Below are 13,435 nucleotides of genomic sequence, written 5' to 3'. Positions count from 1 at the left end.
ATTAATTGTAATACACAATAAAAAAACATGATTTTTGAAAACTGTAGAAAACGGAGTTATCTGTTTTTCCAAATAAACTCTTCGTATATATTTATACTGTTAAATATATATATATATATATATATATATATATATATATATATATATATATATATATATATATATATATATATATATATATAACGGTAGTATATTATTGATTTACACGAACAATATATATATATATATATAACGGTAGTATATTATTGATTTACACGAACAATATATATATATATATATAACGGTAGTATATTATTGATTTACACGAACAATATATATATATATATATATATATATATATATATATATATATATATATATATATATATATATATATATATAACGGTAGTATATTATTGATTTAAGCGAACAATATATATATATATATATATATATATATATATATATAACGGTAGTATATTATTGATTTAAACGAACAATATATATATATATATATAACGGTAGTATATTATTGATTTAAGCGAACAATATATATATATATATATATATATATATATATATATATATATAATATACAGTGTGCCTTTATTTTGAAACAAAGTCGTCACGTCCGGACCTTTATTTTGTTTAACGCGAGTGACCCAGCGCGTCGTGAAGGAGCAGCCCTGAAAATGATGGGAAGCAGTTCTCTGAGTGCAGACAGAGCTCGCAGTCCTCCGGTCAAAGTCTTGTCCAGCCAGCTGCGTGAGGGCCGAGAGTGTCAGACAGCAAGCGGGAGAGCAGAGTATGTTATCAGGCGCCTGGGCCCCGGTGACCGGCGCTGTTTACCGGTGTCTGTGGTGTGGATGCAGGGCACTGTGCTGGAGGTGCAGTCTGACCTCAACACCCTGCTCGCTCTGGACGAGACCGGCAACTTTGTCGTCAGCGGCATTAACAGCGTGCCCAAAGGAAAACCCTGCCTGAGTCCTGGTACAGTAGCTTTTTATTTAGGGCAGCTTGTATGTGACCCTGGAGCACAAAACCAGTCATAAGTAACTCGGGTATATTTGTGCAGGGGTTTGCAGGATTTTTAAGCTCAAATTTAAGACTTCTTAAGGCCTGCACACATAAAATGAATACCATATGAGCGGGGTAGGGCAATGTCTATAGCACCATATTAAACTGTAAAAAGCATCATTTACAATTCAGATACAAGTTCACAAAAACAAAGTTTTGTAGAATGATAAACTTTACATTTCAGCCTTTAACCCATTTTTAAGAAAATGGATACGTCAAAACTATTAATATTGATTTTAACAATTATTATCAATAAATGTATTTATTTAGTCATTTAGCAGACTTTTATCCAAAGCGACTTACAAATGAGGACATAAGAAGCAATCAAAACCAACAAAAGAGCAACAACGTGCAAGTGCTATTACAAGTCTCAGTTAGCCTAACGCAGTACACATAAATATTATTAAAAAATATATAAATATTATTATTATCAAAAGGCATTACGATATTAAGTAAAGATCTTGTTCCATGAAGATATTTTGTAAACTTCCTACCTTAAATTTATCAAAACTTATTTTTTGATTAGTAATATATGCATTGCTAAGGACTTCATTTGGACGGTTTTGTCAGTATTTATAGATTTTCAAATAGTTGTATCTCAGCCAAATATTGTCCTATCATAACAAACCATACATCAATGGAAAGCTTATTTATTCAGCTGATGTATGCATCTTCAAAGACTTGACCATTTTTACTGGTTTTGTGGTCCACTCCAGGGTAACATAATAGTTAGTTAGGTTTCCTGAGTACCACTTTTTTTTTCTTCTGATGTTCAAGCACATACTTTCACTGGGTCCTTGTTGACGAACGGAAAAATATAAAAAGTGAACAAAATATGCGGTTAGTTTTTCTGTTTGCATATTTAAATGTTCCATATAACAGATAGGTGTGTTCCATATGACAAAAAACACAACTCATATCTTTTATTTGACCCTCTAACTCTAGCACTCTCTGTTGTAATTCTATTTGATCTTTTTCTTTAAAACACTTTACCCTTTAAGACTTGCACCGTATTTGTTTTGTAACTGCTTGTTTTCTTAAAAAAAACTCTAACACTAGCATTCTCTATTGTTTTTATATTCTATCTGATTTTGACTGCTTCCATTGTCCTCATTTGTAAGTCGCTTTGGATAAAAGCATATGGATAAAAGCTAAATGACCAAATGTAAATGTATTAATTAGGTCATGTGAGTGAGGTATTTTTCTATTTTTAACTCTTGAATTTGCATTTGCTTGGAGTTCTCGGATTTACTTTTTAAAAATGTTTTCTTCCACAGGTAAATATGTCATGGTTATGGGTGTCATCCAGTCACACAGTCCAGAGCCGGTGCTGCGTGCTGTGAAGATGGCAGATCTTTCTGAAAATGCCTTGATTCACAGGAAAAACTGGATGTATGAAGTAGAAGATCTCCAGCAGATTTTGCCCTAAATCTTTGTTTGCTTCATGAGACTGATGCATTTGTTTTCTGGTGCAGCACTTATAATATTTTCCAAGGAAAAAGAGGGAACAAACAGAACTTGCATTACATATATATAACAGGGCTTGTAAGTGCGAAAGCATATACATATTTATTTATATAATATTTTTCTACATCAGTTTGATTACAGGAAGAACTGAGAGTAACTGCACTGTATTTATGCATACATTAAATGTTACAAAGATTTCTTCACAGTTGTGATATTAAATACAAGTATAAATGATTAAACTTTGTTTTTAGTCAAATCACAGTTTACAATGAAAAGATAAGAATGTTAGTGTGTTTGTGTGTGTGTGTGTGAGAGAGAGAGAGAGAGTGAGAGAATATACATGTCAGTCTGTTGGTGGCATAGATATTGAATTAACTCTTGCTAAAGAAAGAATTCACTATAACTTTTTCCCATTATAAATACAGAGTGGTACGTTACACAACTCATTCATATGTTCTCCAGCTGCTTCAGATTCTCTTGTGGACTCCTAAAACGCTGCTGCAGTTCGGACAGTGGTGTATCACGTCCTTCAGGCTGTCCACACAGAAGGGAATCAGGCAGCAGCCGTAGATACAACTAGAACATCGTGAACCGAACAATCAGGGCAATGTCTTTTGTGTGAAAGAAGAAAACCATAAGAGTGTATGTTATGTAATGTTTCATCTTACCCAAAAATGGCCAGGCCTGCACAAGAGAGCCAAGCTAATGCTCCTGATGTATGCTCCAGGCGAGTTATCACGTTCTGTGAGCATACTGGGCAATGTGCCTGCACTGGGACACTTCCGAACATCAGACCAGGCTGAACGTACACGGTCTGCACAGATACTGAGGTACAAAAACAAGAATGCTTAGAAATACTGTGCTGCATAGGTTTCTTATACATGAACTCTTCAAATATCAGGGCCTTAACAAAAAGAATGCTGGAATCGGTGTGTGTGTAGATTTTAGTTGATGGAAATGTACTTTTTTGGTTAACCAAAAAAAAAAAAAAAACATTAACATGGTAAATAACTGTAAGGCTAAGGGAATCATTGTTATTGAACGTAACTCTTTTTTAAAAATATGTGATGAAATCTATCAGACAAATTAAAATATTTATAGTTTAAATATAATTTATTATAAAAAAACTGTTTAGATTGTGAACACAATTATTTTAAAAAATGAACAATATAATACATATATATATTAAAAGTAATTATTTTTGTAAAAGAAAATTAAATGACATTACATTGAAATAAATTATAAATAAAAATGTTCTATTTAAATGTCTTAATTTTATTAAATATTTCTTATAAAAAATTCATTATTTTCTAGTTTAAGTAAGTTATATATAAAACAAATACGTATTAAAAAATAAGAGAGGGGCCAACAGAACTAATGTAAATCTGAAACTAGCTACTTACTGAGTCTGGGAAACAAAACCTAATCATGCCAGTGTTCAACTGGAAGAACCAGATTCAACCAGCTTCTGTTTTTTAGCTCGTCCATGTTGGTTAATGTTGGTTAGTCAGTGGGGCGGAAGTCACCCAGGTTAGTCTTTAGGGAAATCTCTATATTATTTCTTATCTTTTGAGTGATGTAGGCCTATACAACCTTGTTTTTTGCAAATGTGTGTGATCAGAAAAAGCCATGGTGGAGTAAGAGTAAGGGCCATTACCAACAGGACTGGTAACAGGTTGGCCTTGTTGAGCTGCTGGTGGTGGATAAATCGGATTGTAGGCTTGTGCTGGATACGGAGGCACAGATGTCTTCATATCTGGAGCTGGAGCATAGGGCATTGGTTGGTACTGAGGGTTTGATCCCAGTGCCTCCTCGTACGATGGAGGAGGCGGGTGTCCCACAAGTGTGGATGACTCCAATGGGGGTGCGCTTGCCATCGCCTTGATGGATGCTTCAAAAACAACAACAAAAAACACAGCTTCTTAGTAAATATAAGGTTATTATATTGTAACGATATTCACAGTCTTGCCCAATTCGTGATGGATCCGAACTTCACTTTTCTGAGGCAATCGGAGGCGCGTTTGAAACACGTGCAAATTACAAATACCACTTTCAACACGAGAAACAAAAGTTCTCAGAGTTGTAACCTAAAACGATAAAGCGACGCTCGTTCAAGACAGAAGCCTGAAAGAATAATACTTACAGTTTTTGTCGTTTTCTTGAGAACACACTCAGGAACGACCCGACAAAAAAAAACGTTTCCTGGTTTTATCTTTGTCACCGCGGTCAAGCCAACCGCACTTTTTGTTTCGTTTGCGCGTCTAATGGCGTATTTACGGCATGGGTGCTGGGAGTGGATATGGGAAGTTTAAAAATATTACTGCATAAAATGTCATTTAAAGAAATGGTCTAAAGCTAAGCCAAACTGTGAACATTTTATTAAATAAATTAAACTATATGGTACTAATTAGCACAATATTAGAAACAGAAAAGCTAAAAAGACCTATGAAGCATTATGTCAGTTTAATTTGGTTAATTCATATATGTAGGCCTATATCGTTTTTTTTTCCTGGCAAAGATATAGATATATATATTTTTCTCTCTTTCTCTGTATACCCTTTCTCATTTGTTTTTGTTATTTTCTTTTCTACTACTGTTGTGAGATGTATATGTTTGTATTAATATGTACATAATTGCATAATAAAAATAAAAAATGTCATTTAACCCTAAAAATACCATAAAGCGACATCAGAATAAATAAATACAAATCAGCATAAATAATACAATTTCATGTTTTTTTTTTCAACATGACTAGATTTTATGACATGAACATTGAATTTACTGTTTGTGAATACAATATTTTTTGTACATTAACCTTTGTATTGTGCATTTATTAATTCAGCAAAATTACTTGAAAGTTGATTGATGTATACAGTAGGAATGGATTGAAAGAACGTGCAAACCTATGAAGAAAAGATTTTAATGAGTGTTTGAAAATGGGGCATGATGTTAAGTGTTAGAATGCACTTGGATGCTTGAGTGATTTTGCTATTAATTTTCTCTAACACTGTGCAGTAAAATAACTTGAAAATGTATACAATAATAGTCAGTGTCACTCTGAACAAGTATCAGTTGAAAGGTTTGAGCAAACCTACAAATGAAACTTTTTATAAATGTTTGAAATATATATATATACATACATACATACATACATAGACACACACACACACATATATATATATGTGTGTGTGTGTGCGCGCGCGTTTTTGTGACAAATGAGGACATAAATTTGTATAATAACATGGGTATGACAGAGGTATTACAAGGTGAAGGTGACTTATGAGGACATTGACCCATGTCCCCACTTTTCAAAACGCTTATAAATCATACAGAGAGAGTTTTTTTGGGGGGAAAGTATAAATGCACAGTCTCCTGTGAGGGCTAAGTGTAGTGTAGGGCAATAACACATACAGTTTGTACAGTATAAAAACCATTACGCCTGTGGGATATCCCGACTTTTCACAAATACAAACGTGTGTGTATATGTATATATATATATATATATATATATACACACACACACACACACACACACAGAGAGAGAGAGTTAAAAATATTATATTCATATGAAATATATTCATATGAAAAATTATAATAAATAATAATAACGTTAATACCTAGATAATAGGCTACACATATAGCCTACATAATAATTAAAATTATTACTAACATTAATAAACAGTAATAAATTATGTATATTAATAAATGCACAATACAAATGTTAATGTAGTCTACAAAAAATTATGTATTCACAAACATTAAAATCAATATTCATGTTATAAAGTCATGTTAAAAACAACAACAACAAAAACACATGAAATTGTATTATTTATGCCCTGGTGGAAATTAGCAATAAATTAATATTCTGATTACGCTTTGTGGTCTTTTTAAGGTTAAATTATATTTTATGCAGTAATGTTCTTAAACGCTGTTGAAAGCGTCTTCCCATATCCATTTTGACGACACAGGGGTAGCTGCATCCTGGAGCAATGGGCGTGCCGAAAGGTCTTTATGAAAGAAAGAAAGAAAGAAAGAAAGAAAGAAAGAAAGAAAGAAAGAAAGAAAGAAAGAAAGAAAGAAAGAAAGAAAGAAAGAAAGAAAGAAAGAAAGAAAGAAAGAAATTTACTGTTTCACACAGGCGGACCGTGATTTTAAAAGCTATTGATTGTTTTAATCTGTTAAAGTAATAAATCCAACAAAATTATATAAATCCAAATCCCATTCTTCCACTGTAAAATATACTTTTGAATTATAATAAAATTAAAAATATTACTTTCGAAGGAATTTCATCCTGAATGGCCGTGGGTTATGGACGTCATCACCTCCAGCGCGTGAAGGCAGCGCATCATAATCAAAATAATTCACCAACAACTAATTACATTTATTATTTTTAAGGATATAGAGTCTCACAAGCTGTTCAGAATTTCTAAATATCTTTTATTGTTCCAATGTGGATCATTCAGGTGGATGCTGCACACTCTGTATTTTTTCCTCACATCTGGACCGACAGACTTCCAGTCAAACTCGTTGTTTATATAATCAAGGTGAGATTTTCTTCAGAAAGCCTGATGCTGACAATGTGGTAAAACTTTCTGCACACTAGTGACAGTGTGAGAACAGCTCCATCTCCTTCATACACAACATCTACAAGAATCTAGCAGTCTTAGCAGTTCTGACAGTAGCTAAATTGAAGAAAATATATATAAAATGATAAATTACAAAACTATTTTAAATGCAAAATTACAAAACAAAACTAGGTTAGTGAAATACATCACAATATTCAATCATTCATCAGCAATGCTTTCTGCTGGGTTCATGGCTGAGGAAAAAGAAACCTTGTAAATGACAATTAATCATTTAGATCTATAAAATTACAATTACATAAACGGTTTCAGATATGCATTTAAAAAAAGTAGTGAAAATATATGCATATTTGTTTAAAAAAAACATTGTGTTTTGTAAAAAACATTGCATTTCTATGCAAAGTTACAATTTCCAGCCACTTCTTTACCAAGTAACTATCAATTATTTATGGGTTAGTTGTTGCAGCCCTAGATGCATGTTTTTTTTTTTTAATTACTATTAATTTCCAGTGGCAATGTTTATAATAGATTTTTTTTTTTTAAATGATACTGAGTTTTATATTTCAAATTGTTTGTTAACCTACTATATTTGCCTTTAACTGAGGCAAGTCTTTAACTGTTCTGTGCCTTTTTTGTTCTGAAAGAGACCTTTAAAGAGAGAGAGATTTATAAAGTGCTAAATGTCATGACTAAGTTTAGAAAAGACTTTTTTATCCTGAGCCTTCAAGAGTGTACACCTGACATATTAGCCTGTTTCAAAAAAGCAAGCAATACTATGATGTTAAAAATTCTGTTTTTATACTGGCTTGCAAAAAGTGTTCAGCAAAGATGAAAAGTCTCACCTCTGAAAAGTCAAACTCCACCCCCAGAGCATTGTACCAGGCATAGCCTACTGAAACTCAAACACTAATTGTTTAGACATTTTATTAAAAAAATATAACTGATGTAATTTTCAAAGTAAACTGTCATATAAACATCATATAAACTCAACTGGTACTTCTGATCATGAACTACTGAACTTGTATGTAAAAGACACTTGACTGTATCTGCCACTTAGAAAACTCTTGCATAGCGAATCAAGAGATTTTTTTTTTTTAAGCTTTGGATGCTAAATCAAAAATATTGTTGAAAACACAAAATACTGACATCTATTATCTGACATTCATTAATACTGACATTCTTACACAAACCATCCAGTGTGACTCGACCATGATGGAAACAGAATGGACTTTTTCGCAGAAGAATCAACCTGTCACAAAAATATAATGCAAACTATAGTATTAAACTGAGTAGTATTAATTACAAATTTATTTTATTACTATTTTTTTTTTAGATATTCTTCTCTCATATATTGAAAAGCTGTGGAATATGTTTGCATTACACATTCTATTCTATTCTATATATTTCTCTTTAGTTTTGGTAACCTATATTTCTTTTTGCTGTAGTTATTATTCTTGTTGCTGTTTTGTTTTTCTCTATTTTCTTCTCTGTCATATTTTTAGCTATCAAATAGTAAAATAAACTAAAGCAACCTTTTGACTTACATACCATGTTTACATTTTAAGCGTAACATCGGCGTTGACGTTATTATTTATCACCTTAAATTATCTCAACGTGGATATACGTTACTTGGGTTCATGAAGAACTGCCCAAATCTGTGGCTTTGCAAATGACCGAGTATCCTGCGTCTTTCATGTGGTCTAAAAACATCGGTTATATACATGCAAATGCAGTCATTGTTTTGTCTCATAAAAAAGACACCGCATAGGTAATAATATATTATGACAAGGCTACATCTTAACAAGCTATCGTTATTATATTTTCGCATTACTACCGCCACGTTATTCCAGGAATTACGTGTAAGTATGGTTACCACTGATTGGCCAACGCAGGGGCTCTGGGCACGCCCAGAAGGGCTCTGGACACGCCCATTGCTCCAGGCTGCTGAAGGGATACGTATGGGGCTATTGGGCATGCGCACATCAATACAGCGTAATTTTTGTCACACTGTACAACAATAGTTACTATTTTTTCATTCCTGTAAGGGGTAGGTTTAGGGTTGGGGTAGGTGTAGACGTTAATAAAACACAATCTAATAGGTATACAATTAATTTCATTGTTCATTTCCGGTCGGAGCAGTATCCCTTCTAGCCACAACCAGGCTGCAGTTATCCCTACCAGATTTTGACAGCGCCCAGCACCTTAATTGCGCGATTAGACGCGCAAACCAAAAAAAATAAAAAAGTGTGGTTGGTTTGATCATGTTTTTTTTTTTTTTTTCATTCCGCGGCTAGCCTGACCGCTGTATTTCCGCAGCAGAGATGGGTGGGCTGAACTGTGAACTGTGAGAAAGACTTTTAGATGTTCACTCAAGTTCCGTATTTGGTCACATGAGTTCCAGGCAGAGACCTCACGAGATGATAGTTTAACTCAGCTGACAAACAGCTGCTTTGTTTATGTGCTTATCGTGTATGCCGTTTTTGGTTAATAATTTATATTAAACGCCTTTTATATGAATGATATTACTGTCGGCTTGGCTAGTGTGCACTTTCTTTTTTTAATAAAAAAAAATCTAAATAAAACTCGCAAGTGCATGAATATATTAATATATAAAGTATCAGCAGAAAGTAAAAAAGTAAAACATTTGGTATATTATTTGTATGATTTACTTTATGTAAATAATTTGTATTGAAATGGTGTGACTGTGTTTTGCCTTTTCTATTTTTATCATTCTCACCCAAGGGAGAGAAGAGTTCTGCAGAAGAGTAACTTATCAGTGCAAAACATATGCGTGTCTGTAGGTGGGAAGATATAGCAATATGTTTCATATTCACAAACAAATGCATAAATTAATCCTTTTTCAATTGGTCTGTGAATGCAGAACAAATGTCACGCAGAGGAAAACCTATGACCTACATCCTGTGTCTGAGCACCTCCTCTACTGGTTAAAACACCATTGCTTTTAGGCTATTTGATTGGATATGTACCTTTTTCAGGCGTGATCTCATTTCCTGTGACAAGCTATATTTATTTATTTATTTATCTGCTCGGGCTAGAAATGTAAGCGACTGGTTTCGGATGTTGCTGTATATCATAACAGCTGGGTCACTGGAGACTGACGGAGGGTTTATGCAGCTGTCAGCTCTCGCCAATGCACGAAACCTACATAAGCCTTATTCTTTGATTAAAAAGCGGCCTAGTTTTGGTAAGCTTCCCTTTAAATTATCCTTTTTATCAATAATTGTACAGAAAAAAAAAACTGTTCCATTCAGGGCTCGTGTAGATCGCATATAAATCGTACTGTTTAGGAGCAAATGAATGCTGTCTTTCCGTTTGGCAAAAAAAGAGAAAAAAAGACGATACTGCAACGATACTTGCTGCAGTCGTTTTCGTAGGTAGTTAGCTGTGTGTTGCATGAATCGTAACGCGTTTTAGCGGAAAGGCCTCGTGCCTCTCGGATCAATTCACGCACGAGCGCATTTAACACTCTGGCGCGTGGGCAAGATGGAAAGTCTTCGCCGAGATGCTTATAGTGTTGCATAACCTGTGGCTTCATGAAGAGAAGCATGACCTGAGCAGTGATAGCTGGTAAAGCTGTATGAAATGTTCCTCCCATTTCTTAAGAATGAGTGGGAACAAAAAAAGGGGAGAAACGAAGCAATTCGAAAATCAGTTATCCTACTTAGCAAAATGATTCACTGTTTCGAAACATCACACGAAAACTCAGGTCCACATGCTTAAAAAACACCCTTTACAAACCAGCTGGAAGTTTAATCTGTTAAATACTGTTAACAAATCATGTAATACCATTATAACTATGAATTGTCTGTATAAAATGTGACCCTGGAGCACATGAGGGTCAATTCTTTGAAATTGAGATTTATACATAGTCTGAAAGCTGAATTAAGGAGCTTTCCATCAATGTATGGTTTGTTAGGATAGGACAATATTGGCTCAACTATTTGAAAATCTGGAATCTGAGGGTGCCGAACAAAATCTTAAGTATTGAGAAAATCGCCTTTAAATTTGTCCAAATGAAGTTCATAGCAATGCATATTACTGATCAAAAATTAGGTTTTGATATATTTACTGTAGGAAATTGATACTTTTGTAGCACTATTGGCTATTGCTACAAATATACCTGTGACTGGTTTTGTGATCCAGGGTCACATGTGTTATTAGGAAATCATAAGGTTTGTTTTGTCTCTTTTATAGATTATAGAAATATCTGAACAGTTATGATGTAACAAATCTTAGATGGCTGAAATCAAATGACTTTGGTGCTTTGATAAGTGCTTGAATGTCTGCTTTGAAACAAATGATTTGCAAAGGTTTCGATGCTTAAAAGAAAATGTTCAGGAAGTTTCTCATAATATGTGCTATTGTGCTTAAATCATCTTGATTCTTATGTCTTTCAGATGTAGCCCAAACCTACAAGAACTCTGCAGAACTGCCTCTCTGGGACGTTTGAAGGCCTGTTGTTGAACTTCTCCTGACTGACAGGATGTCTATCACAGACCATAGCCCCACCACCGGGGTCGTCACAATTATTGTAATACTCATTGCCATTGCCGCACTGGGGGCTTTAATTCTCGGTTGTTGGTGCTACTTACGGCTGCAGCGCATCAGTCAGTCTGAAGACGAGGAAAGCATTGTCGGAGAAGGTGAAACCAAGGAGCCCTTCTTGCTGGTCCAGTATTCGGCCAAAGGCCCGCGGGTGGAGCACAAGACCAAGCTCACCCCTAACGGCACCGAGAGCCACACCTAAGTCCTCTTATCTCCCCTCGCAATGCTTACTGTGTCGTGGTCAGTCTTAAAGAATTTCAAACCTTACAGTGTCACTCAACACTGAAATGAAACCACAATCTGATGAACAGAGACCAACCTAGTGCATGCAGTTGTCCAGTTGCTTTGACTTGATTTTTTTTGCTCGTTTTGTGGTAGAGCCCTGTTATAATGTGAAATCGACTACTGTCAGCGTTTTGTGCAATGCTGTTTGTTTGTATAGCCGTAACGGAGTTCCAAAGCTAAATCAAGATGATTTTGATTTCTTTGGTGGTGTTTTACTTAATTTTTTCATCCAGAGCTGGCTCTGGGACTGATTTCACAACCATGTCAAAGTTTTAGATGGTTTTGATGCTTTTCATCCAGTTCCTTCCATTTACTTTTAAAAATAATGGTTCTTTATTGGCATCTATGGTTCCATCCATGGAATTTTTCCATTCCACAAAAGGTTCTTTTAAGAATTGTTCACTGATATGTTTTTTGGGAACCGAAAATGGCTCTTTTATGGCATTGCTGTGAAAACTCCTTTTGAACCTTGATTTTTAAGTGTTGAATTGCAATACAAAAGAAATGTTTTTCATTACAAATAAGCACTTCAGGATACCATAACTTGCCAAATTATGTACATTATATTTAGACATGTTTAGAATGAAGGTTTTATTAGCACTTTTTATCTTTGTGACATACAAGTGTTTTTGTAAACAGCGTTTGCTGGTTCTGGTTTAAACCTGCTAGGAAGCCACTATAAGAACGAAAGCCAATGACTGAGGTGATTATTGTGATCCCAGAGGCATTCGTTTTTGGTGGTTGAGCACATTTCTACATCGCGAGAAGTCATTTGAAAGTGTAAATATTATTTTTATAGATGGCTTAATGCGGAACTGGCTACTGAAAAGTCATTGTCTTGAGTTTTTAACCTGTTCCTTCACAGTATTATTTTTTGTTTCATTAATTCTGAATGTTTTTGTGATATCAGTGTTTGCTGTTTGTACGTGTAAGATGAAAGAGAGAAATTATTTATTTTTATACAGTATTCGTGCAAATGTCTATAGGGGCAAAATCAACAGTCAGGCATATAGGGAGGTAGATGAAGCCTGAAAATGCAGCTAAAGTGATTTCTTTGATGTTCCTGGTGTTTTGGGCTCTGTCTTACATTTGAAGTCGGCAGATTTTTTTTGTGTGTATTATGTGCTGTTCAATATACAGAAAGGACAGTGCATGCATGTTAATTTAATCTGCATATTTAAGAAGAACAACTTTTTATGAGTAAAGCGCTCAGTATATTGCTTATGTCACTCCAGCCAGTGTGTCTGTCCAGTGTTTGACTGTACTGAACAATAAAACCTGTTACTAGGAAAATGCCTGCTTGTTTTATGTGCATTTGCAACTTCTAAATGTAAGTCCTAACTCTTCTCTTAACTTTTTAAATATTATGCATAAGGGATAAGCATTTATGGACAGTTTTCTTAAAACATAAGTTAGCCAAGTCAACTTCCGTAGTTTCAAGGTATGGCATTTCTTAGTCATACTGGTTTTATGTTTGT

The 13,435-nt window shown here is 34.3% G+C and overlaps 3 protein-coding genes across 4 annotated transcripts; 2 read left to right on the top strand and 1 right to left on the bottom strand.

The window, feature by feature from the left end:
• The first annotated feature begins 619 nt into the window (after nucleotides 1-619).
• Nucleotides 620-2,719, top strand: LOC306844779 (recQ-mediated genome instability protein 2-like). Its single transcript, XM_079377157.1, has 2 exons — nucleotides 620-969; nucleotides 2,334-2,719. Exons 1-2 carry the CDS (start codon nucleotides 672-674, stop codon nucleotides 2,483-2,485), a joined length of 450 nt encoding a protein of 149 aa, XP_079233283.1. The 5' UTR covers nucleotides 620-671; the 3' UTR covers nucleotides 2,486-2,719.
• Nucleotides 2,523-11,911, bottom strand: LOC306844762 (lipopolysaccharide-induced tumor necrosis factor-alpha factor homolog). Of its 2 annotated transcripts, none has more exons than XM_079377142.1 (4): nucleotides 4,667-4,786; nucleotides 4,181-4,414; nucleotides 3,192-3,348; nucleotides 2,523-3,099 (listed from the first exon to the last, which is right to left on the bottom strand). In XM_079377142.1, the coding sequence occupies exons 2-4, from the start codon at nucleotides 4,398-4,400 to the stop codon at nucleotides 2,991-2,993; spliced, it is 486 nt and encodes a 161-aa protein (XP_079233268.1). In that variant the 5' UTR covers nucleotides 4,401-4,414; nucleotides 4,667-4,786; the 3' UTR covers nucleotides 2,523-2,990. The 2 variants fall into 2 exon arrangements, with proteins under 2 accessions (XP_079233268.1, XP_079233267.1); XM_079377141.1 differs by lacking the exon at nucleotides 4,667-4,786 and adding an exon at nucleotides 11,720-11,911 and having other exon boundaries at nucleotides 2,577-3,099.
• On the top strand, nucleotides 10,171-11,874 carry LOC306844790 (stannin; the record flags this gene model as incomplete). The annotated part of the gene is made up of 2 exons (XM_079377167.1): nucleotides 10,171-10,311; nucleotides 11,525-11,874. Exon 2 carries the CDS (start codon nucleotides 11,611-11,613, stop codon nucleotides 11,872-11,874), a length of 264 nt encoding a protein of 87 aa, XP_079233293.1. The 5' UTR covers nucleotides 10,171-10,311; nucleotides 11,525-11,610.
• Nucleotides 11,912-13,435: the final 1,524 nt, after the last annotated feature.

This window comes from Barbus barbus (genome assembly GCF_936440315.1).
Source record: "Barbus barbus genome assembly, chromosome: 3".
NCBI lineage: Eukaryota > Metazoa > Chordata > Actinopteri > Cypriniformes > Cyprinidae > Barbus > Barbus barbus.
Note: the sequence above shows the minus strand (reverse complement) of the source record. Positions and strands in the feature narration are given on the sequence as shown.

Coding starts and splice junctions, on each gene's coding strand:
- LOC306844779 (XM_079377157.1), top strand. CDS start 672: ATGATGGGAAGCAGTTCTCTGAGTGCAGACAGAGCTCGCAGTCCTCCG. Junction 970..2,333: donor AAAACCCTGCCTGAGTCCTG/GTACAGTAGCTT, acceptor TTTCTTCCACAG/GTAAATATGTCATGGTTATG.
- LOC306844762 (XM_079377141.1), bottom strand. Junction 3,349..4,180: donor ACCTGTTACCAGTCCTGTTG/GTAATGGCCCTT, acceptor TTTGTACCTCAG/TATCTGTGCAGACCGTGTAC. Junction 3,100..3,191: donor GCAGGCCTGGCCATTTTTGG/GTAAGATGAAAC, acceptor ACGATGTTCTAG/TTGTATCTACGGCTGCTGCC.